This window comes from Mustela lutreola, chromosome 9 (genome assembly GCF_030435805.1).
Source record: "Mustela lutreola isolate mMusLut2 chromosome 9, mMusLut2.pri, whole genome shotgun sequence".
NCBI lineage: Eukaryota > Metazoa > Chordata > Mammalia > Carnivora > Mustelidae > Mustela > Mustela lutreola.
The window spans coordinates 108,365,867-108,382,589 of NC_081298.1; the positions used below are offsets into that span (position 1 = coordinate 108,365,867).

At 42.1% G+C, this 16,723-nt stretch overlaps 1 protein-coding gene across 1 annotated transcript; it reads right to left on the reverse strand.

Annotated features, from left to right (window-relative positions):
* Nucleotides 1-908: 908 nt before the first annotated feature.
* On the reverse strand, nucleotides 909-5,668 carry LOC131808170 (interleukin-36 beta-like). The gene is made up of 4 exons (XM_059134150.1): nucleotides 5,580-5,668; nucleotides 4,909-5,016; nucleotides 2,211-2,350; nucleotides 909-1,411 (listed from the first exon to the last, which is right to left on the reverse strand). Exons 1-4 carry the CDS (start codon nucleotides 5,593-5,595, stop codon nucleotides 1,199-1,201), a joined length of 477 nt encoding a protein of 158 aa, XP_058990133.1. The 5' UTR covers nucleotides 5,596-5,668; the 3' UTR covers nucleotides 909-1,198.
* Nucleotides 5,669-16,723: the final 11,055 nt, after the last annotated feature.

Sequence of the window (16,723 nt, forward strand, 5' to 3'; positions counted from 1 at the left end):
CATGGTCAGTGAGGCACCAGAAAGTAATGCCACAAGGGTAAGTTCTGGAAAAATTATGCCTGGCTAAGAAATTTGAACTTAGTTAGCAATGGGTATCCCTTGCAAAACCTGATACCCCTGCTTGTCATGTGCAGAAAAGGGCAAGATCTCCTGTGGGGAGAGAGCCCATCATGCTCACATTCATGTGCATGATATTATGGTAAATTGTAGCTCCTTGTGATTGGCTAAGTGAATTTGGAGATTTTATGATAGGCTTTAAATAAAATAACCCTCACCAAATGGACAACTAGCCTAAAAGCATCCTAATAAAGGAACTGTTGATTAGAGATTTGACTAAAATCCCAGAAAACGTGAATAATAACAGGAAAATATCAAAGCTGGCACTTCTACTTTGTGCTAATTTATAAGTAAAAACAAAGGCAATACAAGAAGTTCTGAGAAGTCACCTGAAAAAAATTTAAACCCATACAAGTGATTCTCCAAAATATGGATTGATTTAAATTCACTAGCATTTATAATTAATCTTAACCAAAGTACATATTATTGTCAAATTGTTCACTTATGATATTATGAATCCATTATGATGACCAAAAAATGTAAAATTTTTATTTCACATTTATAATATCCTTTAGATTCATCTTTGGTGGGGCACCTGGCTGGTTTAGTCGGAAGGGCCATGTGACTCTCGATCTCAGGGTCATGAGTTTGAGCCCCATGTGGGGTGTAGAGATTAAATAGATAGATTCATATTGGAACACACATCATAATATTTGTAATAAGCATGCAGAATTAACAAATAATACTCTTTTATTGATAGTATTGTATGAACAAAAATGTTTGGAACTCACATCTCTAGGCCATAGGTTGTCAGAAAGAAAAAGAAGAGAGAGGTGTGTACAGGAGGCATTTTGGATGTTGACTTAACTGGATGTGGCAGCTAAGTGGATGGTGGGACAAGATCTGGAAAGAATTAAAAAGTGACCTGGGTTTTATACTAGAATAATGTTCAGAGGGGAGACATGGTGCAGAAAATGATGTCTAAAGGAAGAGGTGGTTTTGGGTGTTGAGAGTGAGGTGGGCTATGGATGGGCATCAGTGCATGCTGGTCTCTCAAAATGACCTATGGTGTTTTAGAATGGAAGGTTCTCTGACTGCTTGATCCTCTGTTCTGGAATCAGCCTCTCACAGCCCAGGCTGATTAGTCCTCAGGCTCTAAATAGAAGTTAGTGGTATAATTTTTGCCCCTCTCCTTGGTGAGAATAACAGGCTGCCCTGCCATTGTGGAAGTGGCTATGAACCAGTCCGGGTAAGAAACAGACTGAAAGGTAGATGTGGAGCCCTCCCTACTATGGAAAAAGAGAAAGGGCTTCTGTGCTTTCTTCTCCTTTGACATATCCATGATCTTTTTCTCCTAGGATCAGGAAAAAAGCTTATTAGAGAGGATTACTTAGAGAAAGGTCTAAATCAACAAAACCCTGAGAGTGATTGCTTCCCCCAAAGGGAGAAACAGAGGCCAGGGACACAGGCAGGTGAAGGGACACCAGGTGTCAAAACAAACAACCTGCTGGCTCCAATAGCTTGTCTCTACCTCAGCATCCCACAACACCAAGTGCTTCTGATTCTCTGAGAAGCACTATCTTCCATGAGAACAGAGACAGGCTTAAGCCCCTTTTGTGGGAGCTTCTAGTGGGCACCCATGTCCACACCATGCAGGTGTGGACATTTCACAAGATTCCCAGCCTCCAAGTGGGTTGACATTTTAAGGCATTCATCATAACCAGAAGGATTCACTTCATGACTACAAATGCTACCTTCAGTGCAGAAACCACAGGCATATAATCCACACAATTCAGACTAATAACTTCCCCCTTGTCTCCTATGCCACTCGGTGGCCTTTGCTTAAGTGGGAGCAGCCCAGCATCTTGGAGGAGTTTTGGGAGGCAGTTAAAGAAAACTGAGGATGAAGAAACCATAATTCCTTGCCTTTTGAAACATTCTCATGGGTGTACCCTCTGGCTTTCAGAGAATGCTCTGATGTTCAAATTAATGTTACAACCATGCCCATTGACTTGGGGGTCAGTCAAGTCACATCTCCTTCCTTAAACTGAACAATCTGGATTGAAAAACTGTCATTTTTATTCAGTGATATGTTAAATGAAATAAAAAGTGTATCTCCCAGTGCTTCTCTCATGAGCTATACCACCACTCACCTTAAGCTGCAGAGTAGGCTGGCCCTGAATTTCTGCACAGAAGAGACAAAGATGGTTGCCCTTGATTCCCAAGTAAACCGGATTGCCTTTCCCCGCATCATGAAATTCTTTGTCTGTACATGTTATTAAATCAAGACTGACTGGAAACACAGGAAAAATGGAAAAAGGTATCAAGCCCCAAGAAGCAGAAAGTCCAGTCCATCTGGCCTGACATTACTCCTCCCAGCCAGGGGAGGGGATGCTGAGCCATCAGGACATTCCCAGAAGGCTCCTCCCATTCACCATGCAGCTGAGACCCTTCATCATTATCTGAAGCCCACTTTCATTCTCTTACTTAATATCAGAACCCCAGTTGTTACCAAGGCATATTGCAACCCAAAAATAAAAATAAAACTCCCCACAATATTTGCAGCTAAATTTGATCACATGCTGAAGTCGTAACCCATTAGATAAATGTGGATGTGTTGTGTGGGATTTCTAAGAACGTTTTTTAAAAGGAGTTGACTCATCTAAGAGAAGCTCCTTTCTTATACCCTGTGTCTTCTTACTGCTGGCCTCAAATACTTGGATAATGGTTGAGGAGAACTTGGGCTTGGTAAGCAGAAAGCTAGAATTTTTGGACTATGGGGGTATCATAGAGCCACCACACTGGCCTCAGCCTGCCTGCTCAGGCTTCTTTTTCATGAGAAAGAAATAAACTTCTTATTTAAGCCCCAGTTATATGGGTTTTCTGTCACTATTAGCGAAATTTAATTCCCAACTAATTTAGCCCAGGGGCCTGGATGTTCTGCATCTATCCTTCTAGGCAGGGGCCAAGAGATCTCCCATCAACTCTCTTTATTGAATTCCCACTCAGGACAAGGCTGCATGTGTGCCCCAGAGGTTTAGCTGAGGATAAGAGAGACATTGTCATTGCCCCCACAGAAAATGAGACCAAAGATGTAAGTAGAGAAATGACCAGAATAAATTGCAATGCCTGTTTTGGGGGAAGAGACCAAAGCCTGGGACAGTAGGAGTCCAAATTTAGAAGAACCAAGAAAGATCTCTCTGAAGACGTGAAGTTCAACTTAACTTAAAGTTAAGAGGAAACTAGTATAGGAAAACATGGGGGCTAAAGGAGGTCTAAAAGGAGAGCGTCACAGGGAAAGGATAGACAAAGGCCCCTATGTGGGTCTTTACTGGTGCCCCTGAGATCTCCATACTAGCTCCCACCTCCCACCCCCAAAATACAAACACATGGGAATGTTACTCTTCAATTAACATAGTTCAGAAGGTCACTCTTAATGCTTTGCAGATAATGGATGAGACACTCCACAAATGAAGGAGGAGCGAGGACAGTGAGGAGGCAATGGCAGTGGCCCAGGTAAGAGATGATATTATCTCATAAATAAAGCATATTTTGCACATAGACTCCTCCATCTTTGCTGATGGATTGGATAGAGATCAAATCAAGGATGTGTCCTGAACTTCTGGCTCAAGGAAACAAGTGATGGTAATGCCACTAATAGAGATGGAGAAGACTGAGCTCATCAGCAGTTTTGAGAAGTCAGACCCCTAGTTCTGCTTGGGATAGATGAAGCTGGAGATGTCTGAGGGGACATGGAGAGGACGCGGGTAAATCGTTCAGAGTGGACTTCTGGGTTGGAAGCACAAATGCCAGAGTGATAAATGTGATACATTAATCTAAGAGACCAGATCCCAATCCTTTCAGAGGGGTTACATAATGATTGCAGACTGAGATCTGAGGATCTGCAACATTTGGAGATTTTATAGAGAAAGTGGAGCTGGAAAGGAGAATGCCAAAGAGAAGTCAGGGAACCACAAGAGAATATTTCTACAGAAGAAGATGGGAAGTGTTCAAGAAGGAAAGAGTTACTGATTATGCTGACTGTAGCTGAGGAACCAAACATTGTGAGGATAGGGAAGCATATCTGGTGACCTTGGGAAGAGGAGCGTGAGAGAACAGTTCAGAAGTCAGGTTGTTTGATGCAAGCATGAGCAGCAGAAGAAGTAGAAACAGGTTGTGTAGCTAGGTCTTCCATGAAGACTAGTATATAGCACTGTGTAGAGATTGGTATACAGGGGGAAAGCGTGGTTAGCAAGAATGGAATGTGGGAATCAAGAGAAGGAATTTAGCATTAAGCTTAGAAATATTATATTAGAGCATGTCTGTCAGTGATAGAAAGGATCCACCAGACAGACGAAGGTAGAATATATAGGGAAGAGAAAAATTAAATCAAACATTGAAGTCCTAACAAAAGGGAAAGAAGGTGAGGCAGACGGACTTTTGCTGGGAGGAAGGAATATCCCCCATTATTAGAAGAGAGGACACCGAATTAGGAAAGTGTACAGGTTTGGTGGTGAAAAGATGATTAAGTTTGATTCTGGGGATGTAAGTGGCAATGGTTGAAATTTAAAGAAGAGAAACTCCAAGGGGAAGCTCAACTGCTGCCTAAGTGGACAACCTCTTCTTATCTGAAGACATTATCTCTTGATAAAGAACTGTCAACCCCTCACACCCTCATCTCTAGGTACAGGGTTTCTTCCGTGGAAGAGAACCTTCTTGTCCTTCCTGTGAATATTGGGCTGCCACCCAGAAGTAGAAAAGGCCCAAGGCCAGACTCAAGCAAGCTCGGTCCCATTCCCAGTCGAGCTGGTGTCCCTTTTACAGGCAACAGTGGCTTTGATTGTAACTCACCAGGTTTGACATTGCTGCTAAAAGGAGTTGCTATTAGTGAATTTTCTCTCAGGATCCACACCATTTGTTGAGAATCATGAACACCAAAGGTTCTGGGAAACTCTGCCACTGAGAGAAGACAGAAAAGCACAAAACACATATGAGGTTATTCTACACTTCAGGACTCTATCTGCATCATGGTAATAATGGTTTTTGAATCCTTGAGGGTAGGATTACTGCTCTGAAAAAGAGTAGCTATAAGGAAAAAGGAAGAAGAAATATGGCAGGAACTGGTTTGTGGATCAAAGCATCTGTAAGATTCTACCTGCATTTATAGTTCCCAACAGATTTTCAAAATTTGTCTTTTTTTCTAGGGATGTCAATGACTTATTGTTTTCTGATTGATAGTCTCTGGGTAGTGAGAGAACCAAAAATATTCAAATTGTCATCAGTAGGTTTCTTGTTTTTTTTCCTTTGCTCTCTTTACCAAAATAAATAATAATTCTGAACATACGTAATAAGAAAAGAGCTAAATGCTCTGAGATTTTCAAATGCAGGTTTTGTAATCTGCATGGTTTAGTAAGAAATAAATGCATCTATAGCTGATTAAATGATAGGGGCCCTTGTACTCTATTGTCTTTGGGGAGGCAGGATGGAGAAATTTCCAAGCTGGCTTTAAATTCACCACTCACCTTGTGGGGTAGCCATGACGGCTTCCGATGTTCCTGGGATAGAGGAGGTAGATTAGATAATAGAGAAGAGGTTGTCAGCAGCTGGTCTTGTGGGGGAAAGAAAGAAGAAAAACATGTCATCCATTTCTCACCACCCCTCTTCCACCCTAGAATTTTGTGTAAAAAATTTTTTGAGAAACCTGCCCCAAGATCCTGTCCCAGATGCACATTTGAGACTAAGGATGGGGTTTTCTAATGGAAACTCTCATCCCGTCATGACTAGGTAGTCCTCGTTCTCCAGACTCTGATGGCCTTGAGATGCCCTCCATCCATCACATCTGTGGTTGTGAGAAGGTTCCAGAGCATCACCTCAGGCACTGCTTAGAATAACAAGTCTCTGGATTTAAAGGAAGGAATGGAGGTGAGGAGACTGTGCACCTATCTCCAGTCTGGCCTCCCATATGGCTGCTGAGGCACCAATCATCTTGACTTCAGGCTTGAAAACCTCTGAATAACGGGCAGCAAATCTACCTCTCTGACCTGCATCTTCCCCCATTCTTCATCCAAAGAGGCATTGCTAGGATATTGCACATGGACATCCACAAGCTCTATTAGGTATTTTGACTGTCAGGGGCCATCTGTCCCTGGGCTCCTAATTAGAGAACCAGGACAGTTCCCCAAGAAGGCCACAAACTCCGCATATTGAAAGCCAGCTGTTCACATCCCTCCCCATCCCAGGATCCTCACAGCCTGATTAAACAGTTATAACTGGACAGGGAGTAAGCAAATCACCACCTGCACTCTTAGAAGAAATCCTCACTCCTCCAGCACCCTGTGCTTCCGCCAAGGTTCCCCAAAGCCCCCAAGGCTACACATAGAGTAGTGAAACAAGACTTCCCACAAATGGCTTCTGAGCTGAAATTACCTTTGTCCAAGAGATCCTCTTATTCCTGGATCCAAAGTTAAGGTTCTATCTGCATCCAAGGGCGCTGGAAAGCTATCTAAGACTCTTAACTTTTACTGAAGGAGAGACCAGACACCCAGATGCAAGAGAAGATCACAGGTCACCAGGCTTCATGACTAAAGGCTGCACCTGTAATCTCTATTATGGACTATGGCTTTCTCAGGACTCAAGTGCTGTGACTGAATCGAACAGGTCCCGAGCATTTTATCCACACTGGGAAGGAAGGAGGTTTTGCCTCACTTGGGCTGGGACTGCCTAACACTCAATATTTACTGGTTCCTGGTGCCAGAGGATTCATTGAGTATGTAAATGTCAACCAAGCATTATTATGACTTGTCTATTCACGCTGAAAAAGTAGGGCATGTCAAGCCCTTAAGAGCAACAACCAGGAAATATAGTCATCAACACTGAGCTTGAGGAAAAGAAACATTATGGGACTGCCCCAGGGCTGATGACTGGATTCTTTTGCCACAAAATGACATACTGAGATGTTATTCCCAGGAGTGGAAGCCCCTAGTAGGTTTAAGAAAGACTAAAGAAGAGGTGGGTCCTCGAAGACCTGTGAAGCTTACTCCTGGACCACAGTCACCATACTCTCTGTCAATCCCAGACCAGTTAAAAATGCCCCAGTATATGCTTCTCCAGCTTTTCAGAGTCTGTGTACATGCTGCTTCTCCATTCAAGGGAGCCTCCCCCGGACAAAGCCTGCTCCTGGGCACCTGCCTATCACTGACTCTGGATCACTGCCCTGGATTAATGGGAAAGGGAGCCTGGCTCCCAGTACTCCACAGCTCTGAGCTAGCAGACACACATTAGGCCTTACATAAAGGAAAACTAAGGCTGTTGAACTCTGTGCCAGTCCCTTCAGGCCCATGGAGTTCACTGTCCCTGGGACATTTCCTTGCACCTATCAGCTTCACACTTCAAGGGTATTCATCTCAAGGGAAACCTCAACCAATGCGGGAAAGGGCTTGTGGATAAATGTCAGTTTCCCCAGATTCTGGTGGGACAATGGTAGAGTTTCTCAGGGAGAATCCACACTAAGAGAGTAGTTAAGTGTTCAGAAGCCATAGATTTGAACTCGAAAGAAGTATGTTCACAATTAGGCTTTGCTACTTTCAGACTTGTGTCCTTGGCAGAGTCCTTTCACTTCTCTGATCCTCAAATAACTATTCTATGAAATGCATTGTACCTTGCTGGATTATCATGTGGGTTAAAGAGTAATCAAAGCACTCAGCACATGACAGCTTCCTGTAGTAACTGACCTACTAAGTCTCCTATGTCTCTCACAAGACCACAGATCAGCCTACTTGTCTCTATCAGCCTTTTTGCTTTGACCACTAAATACATCATCCCAGCTCTTGACATTTGTGCTACCTCATTAACCTAACATCCTCATGTCTACACTGTATACACTTCCAAGGGATTCCCACTGCACAATGGGAAACAAAAGGTCATTAGGGTCTTCTCCTGGATAGCCCTATCACCATTCCCTCGGGAGCATGGAATCATGAAGCACTCACACCTAAATGTGCAGTAGGTGCCTCTGAGTCAAAACTATGATTCAGAATCAATCTGTGGCTATGATGAGGAGTTGCCCTCGGTATCCATTAACATGAGTTGATTTCTATGCTTTAAGAAGAAAGTTCAAAGCCTATGACATCACCCCCATGCTCCCTGTATAGGACCAGACCCACTTGGATATTTTGAGGAGAGAGATTCAATGTCCTGCCATAGGGTACAAAGAAGCAAATATTCAGGATACACTGGTATGGATGATGCATGCAAACACATTCAGAGCCACAGCCAATAAGACACGGATCCTTTCAGAGTCATTATTTCATCCTATAAATATATGGAGCTCCATGTAGCTGGTGCCATTAGTTGAGGTGATTGGAGTTTTGGTGATACCAAATAACCCAAGACCTCTACTTATGTCTCCCTAGTATGGAGGTGCATTCTTTACTACCAAGGTAGTGAATGACCCTGAGAAGGGACACTGTGTCAAATATGTGAAGGAAATTTCTCTCTCTGTAAGAAAAGCACACCATAGGAATAAAATCTAGAGATATAGCCTTCCTTCTCTCTTCAGGTAGCCAGAACTGGATCCAGCTTGGTATTTCATTCCTTTGTCCACCCATATCTATCCTTCACTGCTTCACATCAATATAGAATATATATAATATAGTCACCTTAGTTCCATAAATCCTTCCCAATTTCTATAGCACAATTCCCATCATTCAGCTTGACCACTGTTCACATTTCACCAAGTTATTAGATGGAACCATCCTTGTTCTATATATCTTCAATATTCAAAGCATGATCTGTGGACCAGTAGCATTCGCATCACCTGGTAGCTTCTCAGAAATGCAGAATCTTAGTGTTTATCCCAGACTTCTGGAATAAGGATCTGAAATAAAGGAACATTAAAACTACCATATTTTCTGTACTGATATAACACACACACACACACACACACACACACACACACACACACCATACTCTAGTCACAGCAGCACACACACACACACACACACAAAAAGATGTCAAGACTCAGCGGCCATCTAGGACTGGAGAGGGAGCAAGAAAACCAGATGTAGACCTACCCTTACCTTCCTGAAATCCCTGAGACCCATGAAGTGGGCTGTCTTGGCACAAAGAGGGGAAGGGAAAGATATAAAGAAAAGAAGTAATTCCAGGAAGGCTGTGGCCATGGACAAGCCCTCTGGAGGACTTCTACTTTGAGTACTCACATCTTGTTTGAGCCAAGAACTCAAGCTGTATTTGGTTTAATATAGATGAAACACTTTCCACCAGAAACAAAGAGAAAGCCTCTCTAGAGAAGGGCAGAGCCACTTAAATAATTTTACAAAGGCAACAAGCCACAAGTAGTTGGAGATTACCAGGCATACAAGTAAACAAGATCACAAGAACAAGAACCAAAAAAAATTAACAAAGCAAGATAGCAGAAATGTACACAAATAAGAGACTCTGTAATTATCATACACAGAGCTTAAAACAACTACCTTAACCATATTAAAAAAGCAAATAACAAACATGGGTATATTTTTCTAAAACAGCAAACTATGAAATGTGGTAGATTTGAAAGAGTTAAATAGCATCTCTACAATTACATAACACAACAAATAAAATTATATAAACCAAAATTTGTATTTGGCAACAGACAACACACAGCAGAAAAATTAGAGAGTACTATTAGCTTATGGTATAGGAAATTCTAGCACTCACTGCCTTCCAGAAATGTCAATTTGAACAATTATCCATATATAAAAATACCTCTACAAGAGCTAAGAATTCCAGGTAAGGGATAACAGCACCTGGGTAGAATACAGAAATAAGAAAAGATGCACTGAAAAGGGAGTAGGAAACATAGTTTCACATTACTCCCATTACCCAGCCCCCCTCAACAAAGCCAAGGTAGCCCAACATGGAAAGAGATATCCAACTCATGGGAAGAGAGTGAATTAAGGAACTGACTTCATGTGGTCTCTACCACCAGTCCACACCAGCACTGGCAGCAGCACCATGCTGACTCCTGTGGCCTGAGGCTCTGGGCCTAGCCCAGCATCAGGCTGGTCTTCTGGTAGACTCCAACACCCAGACTATTAGTCCATCCCAGCACAGGGTACACCTCCCAAAACCCAGGCTCCAGGCAGCCTCCTGCTAATCCAGACTCCCCCAGGCCTCCCTAGCATCAGGCTGACTCTCATGGCCCTAGGCTACCAGCCTCCCCCAGCACCCAAGCCCAGCCTTCACAAACCTAGACTCCAGATAAGCTCCCATGGAATGAGGCTCCTTGCCTTCCCCAGTTCCAAGCTGGTACCATTGTCCCCAAGATTCAGGCAGTCTCCCATGGATTCAGGCCCCCAGGATGCCCTAGCACCAGGCCAGACCCCATGTCCTCAAGGATATAGACAGGTTACACCCATAAACCTAGGCTCCAGTTGGGCTCCCATGGATGTCAGCTACCAGCCCACTACAGCACCAGGATGGTCCCTAAAGCCCCAGTTTCCAGACCAACTCCCATGGCCCCAGACTCCAGGCTAGCCCCTATGGATCAAAACTCCAGAGTGTCCCTCATGGCCCTTGCAGCTACAGGCTACAGGCTAACTCTCATGGACCTAGGCTTCAGGCTTGCCTAAGTGCTAGGGTGGCCTTCACCATCCCAGCTTCTAGGTTCCCATGAAACCAGATTCCAGGGGTATCCCACCACCAGGCCAGCCCCTGTGGACCCAAACACGAGGCTCATCTTATACAGACTCTAGTCCCAGGCCTACCACCATAGACAGGCACTGAGCCTGTGAACCCAGTGAACCCAGATTATCAGACTGGCCTCTGTGGACCCAAGCAGAGGCCTGCCCACCTGCTGACCCAGGCACCAGACCTGCCTACCTGCCAACCCAGGCACCAGACCTGTCTGATAATTTCAATACCATGCCCACCCAGAATCTCTGGACCAAGCTGACTGGTAAAGGGCTTTCCCTTCCATAGCCAACCTACAAAAAAATGAAAAGAAATTCCTACCTCCTTAAATGCACAGACACCATTAAAGTTCACAAGGATCACAAATAATCCAGGAAACATGACACCACTAAAGAAAACTAATAAAACTCCAATGACTGACCCTAAAGAAATGGAGATAAATGAATGATCTATGAACCCTGAATAATCCTCTTAAAGAAATTTAGTGAACCACAAGAACACACAAGTAGACAACAAAAAAATATGTATATCAAATAACCACCTTACTTTGTATACCTTAAACTTACACAATACTATATGTCAATTATATCTCAACATATCTGGAAACAATAAAAGAAAAAGAATTAATAAATTGAAGATAAATGAGAAGAAATACAAATTATAGCACAGACACAGGAATGTTGGAAAATACAGAAAAGGGTGGAAAAGATGTGGGTAATAAATTGAGAAAGCTATGCCATTTATTGGAGTCAAAAAAGAAAAGATAAAGTAGGGCAGAGGAACTATTTGAAGAAAAAATTGCTGGCATTCCTCAAACTGATGAAGACACCAATTCACAGTTTTAAGAAACACAATAAATCCCAAGTAAGGTAAATAAAAAGAAATCAGTATCAGACTGAAATTGCATAGAATCCAAGACAAAGATAAGCAAGTAAGAGAAACAGATAATAAAAAGGCACCATCTTCAAGGAAGCAGAAGAATGACAACTAACTTCTCACTAACAACAATGGAAGTTAGAAGACAGTAGAATGATATCTCAAACATGGAAAGAAAAAACTTGTAATGGAATTCCACACTCTGGAGAATTTCTTTCCAGATTAAAGGCAAATCAAAAACAGTCTCAGATAACTTAAAGCTCACGATGTGGAAAGGCTCACTTTAGGGAATAATAAAAAAGGGGCATCAAGCCAAGAATTCTCTATAGCAGAGAATTTTTTTAAGATTTTATTTATTTGAGGGGCGCCTGGGTGGCTAAGTGGGTTAAAACCTCTGCCTTCAGCTTGAGGGGTCCTGGGATTGAGTCCCACATCAGGCTTTTTGCTCCTCAGGGAGCCTGCTTCCTCCTCACTCTCTGCCTGCCTCTCTGCCTACTTGTGATCTCTGTCTGTCAAATGGATAAATAAAATCTTTTTTAAACGAGAAACTGAGTGAGAGAGAGAGCACGAGCAGGGAGAGGAGCAGAAGCAGACTTCCTGCTGAGCAGGGAGCTTGATTTGGGACTCAATCCCAGGACCCCAGGATCATGACGTGAGCCAAAGGCAGATACTTAACCAAATGAGCCACACCGGTGCCCTCGATAGTAGAGAATTCTATGTTTTTTTTTTTTTTTTTTTTTTTTTTCAGAAATAGCTCTTTGTGTGTTACTGAGCCCTCAGGGAGAAACAAACACATATATGAGGCACCTAGTAAACATTCATCCCAAACTGTCCATTTTGATTTTAATTATTTCAGACTATCAAGCAATAAAGTTAGACACATGCCCAGAAGCTCTTCACTCTCAATCCAGAATTGACCCCAAGCAGAACTAGAGGGTTCATGTAAGCAATATGCACATGTAATGAAGATCCCCATGTCACCAGCATAGTTGCCACAGTGCCCTTCCCCTAGCTTGCCTTTCCAGTCATATGAAGGGTCCCCCTATTATCAGTTCAAAGAGGAGAAAAAAGCCCAAGTATCATTTACACTTTGGTCAGCTCAATATGAGCTATCAGGCAAAGGTGGATGAGAGCTGTTTTACAAACACACTTGGCAGTGTCCTTAAGGAACAGTAAATAGAGGAAATAGTCAATGGGAATAGCTGGGAATAAGGCAACAGGTCATTCACTTACTATGAAAATAACAGTGTCCCAAAGGAACAATACACACAGATTCCTTCCTAGACAGTAGTCAATGAGTGGCTTGCTGATCAGAAGACTGAAAGATAAGGAGATATGGAGTAAAGGCATGTGGATGGGTATATGGGAGTGGACACAAAATATGAAGATGTTTGTATTATATGTTAATGCCCACCAGTGACCACAGAAGAGTCACTAGATACACAAGCAAATAAAACCGCTCTGCTAGTTGACATTACCTACTACCCTAGAACAGACATGATGGGCATATGAACAGTGGGAGTGCATTCTATTTCATAAGTTCCTTAGTAAAACATTGATTCTTAGGCTGTGCTGTAAACCTACTAATTTGGAATTTTGAGAGAAATGGTTTTTTTTTTTACACTAATTTTTTTTTATTTCTTTTCAGTGTAACAGTATCCATTGTTTTTGCACCACACCCAGTGCTCCATGCAATACGTACCCTCCCTAATACCCACCACCTTGTTCCCCCAACCTCCCACCCCCTGCCCCTTCAAGATCCTCAGGTTGTTTTTCAGAGTCCATAGTCTCTCATGGTTCACCTCCCCTTCCAATTTCCCTCAAGTCCCTTCTCTCCATCTCCCCTTGTCCTCCATGTTATTTGTTATGCTCCACAAATAAGTGAAGCCATATGATAATTGACTCTCTCTGCTTGACTTATTTCACTCAGCATAATCTCTTCTAGTCCCATCCATGTTGCTACAAAAGTTGGGTATTCATCCTTTCTAACGGAGGCATAATACTCCATAATGTATATGGACCACACCTTTCTTATCCATTCGTCCATTGAAGGGCATCTTGGTTCTTTCCACAGTTTGGCGACCGTGGCCATTGCTGCTATAAACACTGTTGCTGGGAATGCAAGTTGGTGCAGCCACTTTGGAGAAGAGTGTGGAGATTCCTCAAGAAATTAAAAATAGAGCTTCCCTACGACCCTGCAATTGCACTCCTGGGTATTTGCCCCAAAAATACAGATGTAGTGAAAAGAAGGGCCATGTGTACCCCAATGTTTATAGCAGCAATGAGAGAAAAGGGTTTTGATTCACTAGATCCAGAGTGAGGCCAAACATCTGAGCTTTTATTTCAGACCCGAGATGATTCTGATATTACTTCAAGTTTGAGAAATACAGATACACAATATATTTCAGTACTGACGCCATTTATTTTATTTTTTTTCAGTGTTCCAAAATCCATTGTTTATGCATCACACCCAGTGCTCCATGCAATACATGCCCTCCATAATACCCACCATCAGGCTCACCCAATCCCCTCCATCAGGCTCACCCAATCCCCTCACCCCTCCCTTCCAAAACCTCAGATTGTTTCTCAGAATACACAGTCTCTCATGGTTTCTCTCCCCCTCCAATTTCCCCCAATTCACTTCTCCTCTCCATCTCCCAATGTTTTCTGTGTTATTCCTTATGCTCCACAAGTAAAACTATATGATAACTGACTCCCTGCTTGATTTATTTCACACAGCATAATCTCTTCCAGTCCTGTCCATGTTGACACAAAAGTTGGGTATTCATCCTTTCTGATGGAGACATAATACTCCATTGTATATATGAACCATATCTTCTTTATTCATTCATCTGTTAAAGAGCACCTTGGTTCTTTCCACAGTTTGGCGACTGTGGCCATTGCTGCTATGAACACTGGGGTACAGATGGCCCTTCTTTTCACTACATCTGTATCTTTGGGGTAAATACCCAGTAGTGCAATTCCAGGGTCATAGGATAGCTCTATTTTTAATTTCTTAAGGAATCCCCATACTGTTTTTCAAAGTGGCTGCCCAACTTGTAGTTCCACCAACAGTGTAAGAGGGTTTCCCTTTTTCCACATCCTTTCCAACACTTGTTGCTTACTGTCTTGTTAATTTTGGCCATTCTAACTGGTGTAAGGTAGTATCTCAATGTGGCTTTGATTTTAATCTCCCTGATGGCTAATGATGATGATGAACATTTTTTCATGTGTCTGTTAGCCATTTGTATATCTTCTTTAGAGAAGTGTCTGGTCATGTCTTCTGCCCATTTTTTAAAATTTTTTTAATTTTATTTTTTTATTAAATTAATTTATTTATTTTCAAGAAAACAGTATTCATTATTTTTTCACCACACCCAGTGCTCCATGCAATCCGTGCCCTCTATAATACCCACCACCTGGTACCCCAACCAACCACCCCCCGCCACTTCAAACCCCTCAGGTTGTTTTTCAGAGTCCATAGTCTCTCATGATTCACCTCCCCTTCCAATTTACCCCAACTCCCTTCTCCTCTCTAACACTCCTTGTCCTCCATGATATTTGTTATGCTCCACAAATAAGTGAAGCCATATGATAATTGACTCTCTCTGCTTGACTTATTTCACTCAGTATAATCTCTTCCAGTCCCATCCATGTTGCCACAAAAGTTGGGTATTCATCCTTTCTGATGGAGGCATAATACTCCATAGTGTATATGGACCACATCTTCCTTATCCATTTGTCCGTTGAAGGGCATCTTGGTTCTTTCCATAGTTTGGTGACCATGGCCATTGCTGCTATAAACATTGGGGTACAGATGGCCATCTGTACCACCCATTTTTTGACGTAATTATCTGTTTCGTGTGTGTTGAGTTTGAGGAGTTCTTTATAGATCTTAGATATCAGCCATAGCAACTTCTTTCAAAATATGTCTCCAAAGGCAAAAGAAACAAAAGCAAAAAATGAACTTTTGGGACTTCATCAAAATCAAAAGCTTCTGCACAGCAAAGGAAACAGTCAACAAAACAAAGAAGCAACCCACAGAATGGGAGAAGATACTCAAATGACACTACAGACAAAGCAATGATGCCATTACATTAAAATAATTAGGTGGCCAGAAGTGTTCCACCCTAGGTGGGTCATCTGCTGACACCCCGCTAGATAAGGACAGACCCAATGATGGCAACGAGATGGCTCATACTTTGCTCTAACTGTCTTGCTCTGTGAGGTTGTTGCTGATTTCTCACACAGTGCTTCATAACATACCAAAACAAGGAGACAGAAATTGAAACACCAAAAATCAAGACTATCATATTTCCAGTCCTTCTACTAAATGTCAGTGTAGTCCTCAGCAAGTCATACCCACTTCCAGGTATCTCCCTTTCCTTACCCATAAAAAGAAAAAGCTGGAGGAAAATTATGTCATTCAGAAAAGTTATACAAATCTTGAAAAAGCAAGGAGATTATGGTGTGCCTTTTCAATAGTAGAGCATTGTCTAACAGGCCTACCCAAAGGTCATCTGACTCTCTATAAAAATGATTTTTCTTGACTTAATAATTAATACTTCTATTAAACAGATAAAGAGCATATGATTTTTGTACAGTAGAGATCCAAATGACATCTCTCTGGTAGAAAAGACAATGTCTAAAGTTGGTAGTTCAAGAAGTAGAAGTAAAACATATCCCTAGACACATAGAGGAAAACTGAGAAAAGAGCCTCATAGAAAGAGGCTCAGGACAGAAGAATGTCACTTTTAATCATAGACATGTATGGTTCTGGAAGAATTTTCTTTTAAACATCTTTTTAAAGCCTGGGAAAGAAAATGTCATGTTTTATTAACATGAATAATTGTTTATTACAGCCACTGTTCAAGGGTCCCAAAGGCAGCACCTTCAGTCCCTTATACCCAATCGTTCATGAGTTCAGGGATGGTATCATCAGGTCCAGTTTCAGGAAACATCCTTTGCCTTTCAGCAGTCCTGATGTCAGAAGATATGATTCCCAAAGGAAAAAATATCCCACTCAACTGTTTTCATTGCAGTTGCAATTTTGGTGGCAAGGCTCTTTTATTTATTTATTTATTTATTTATTTATTTATTT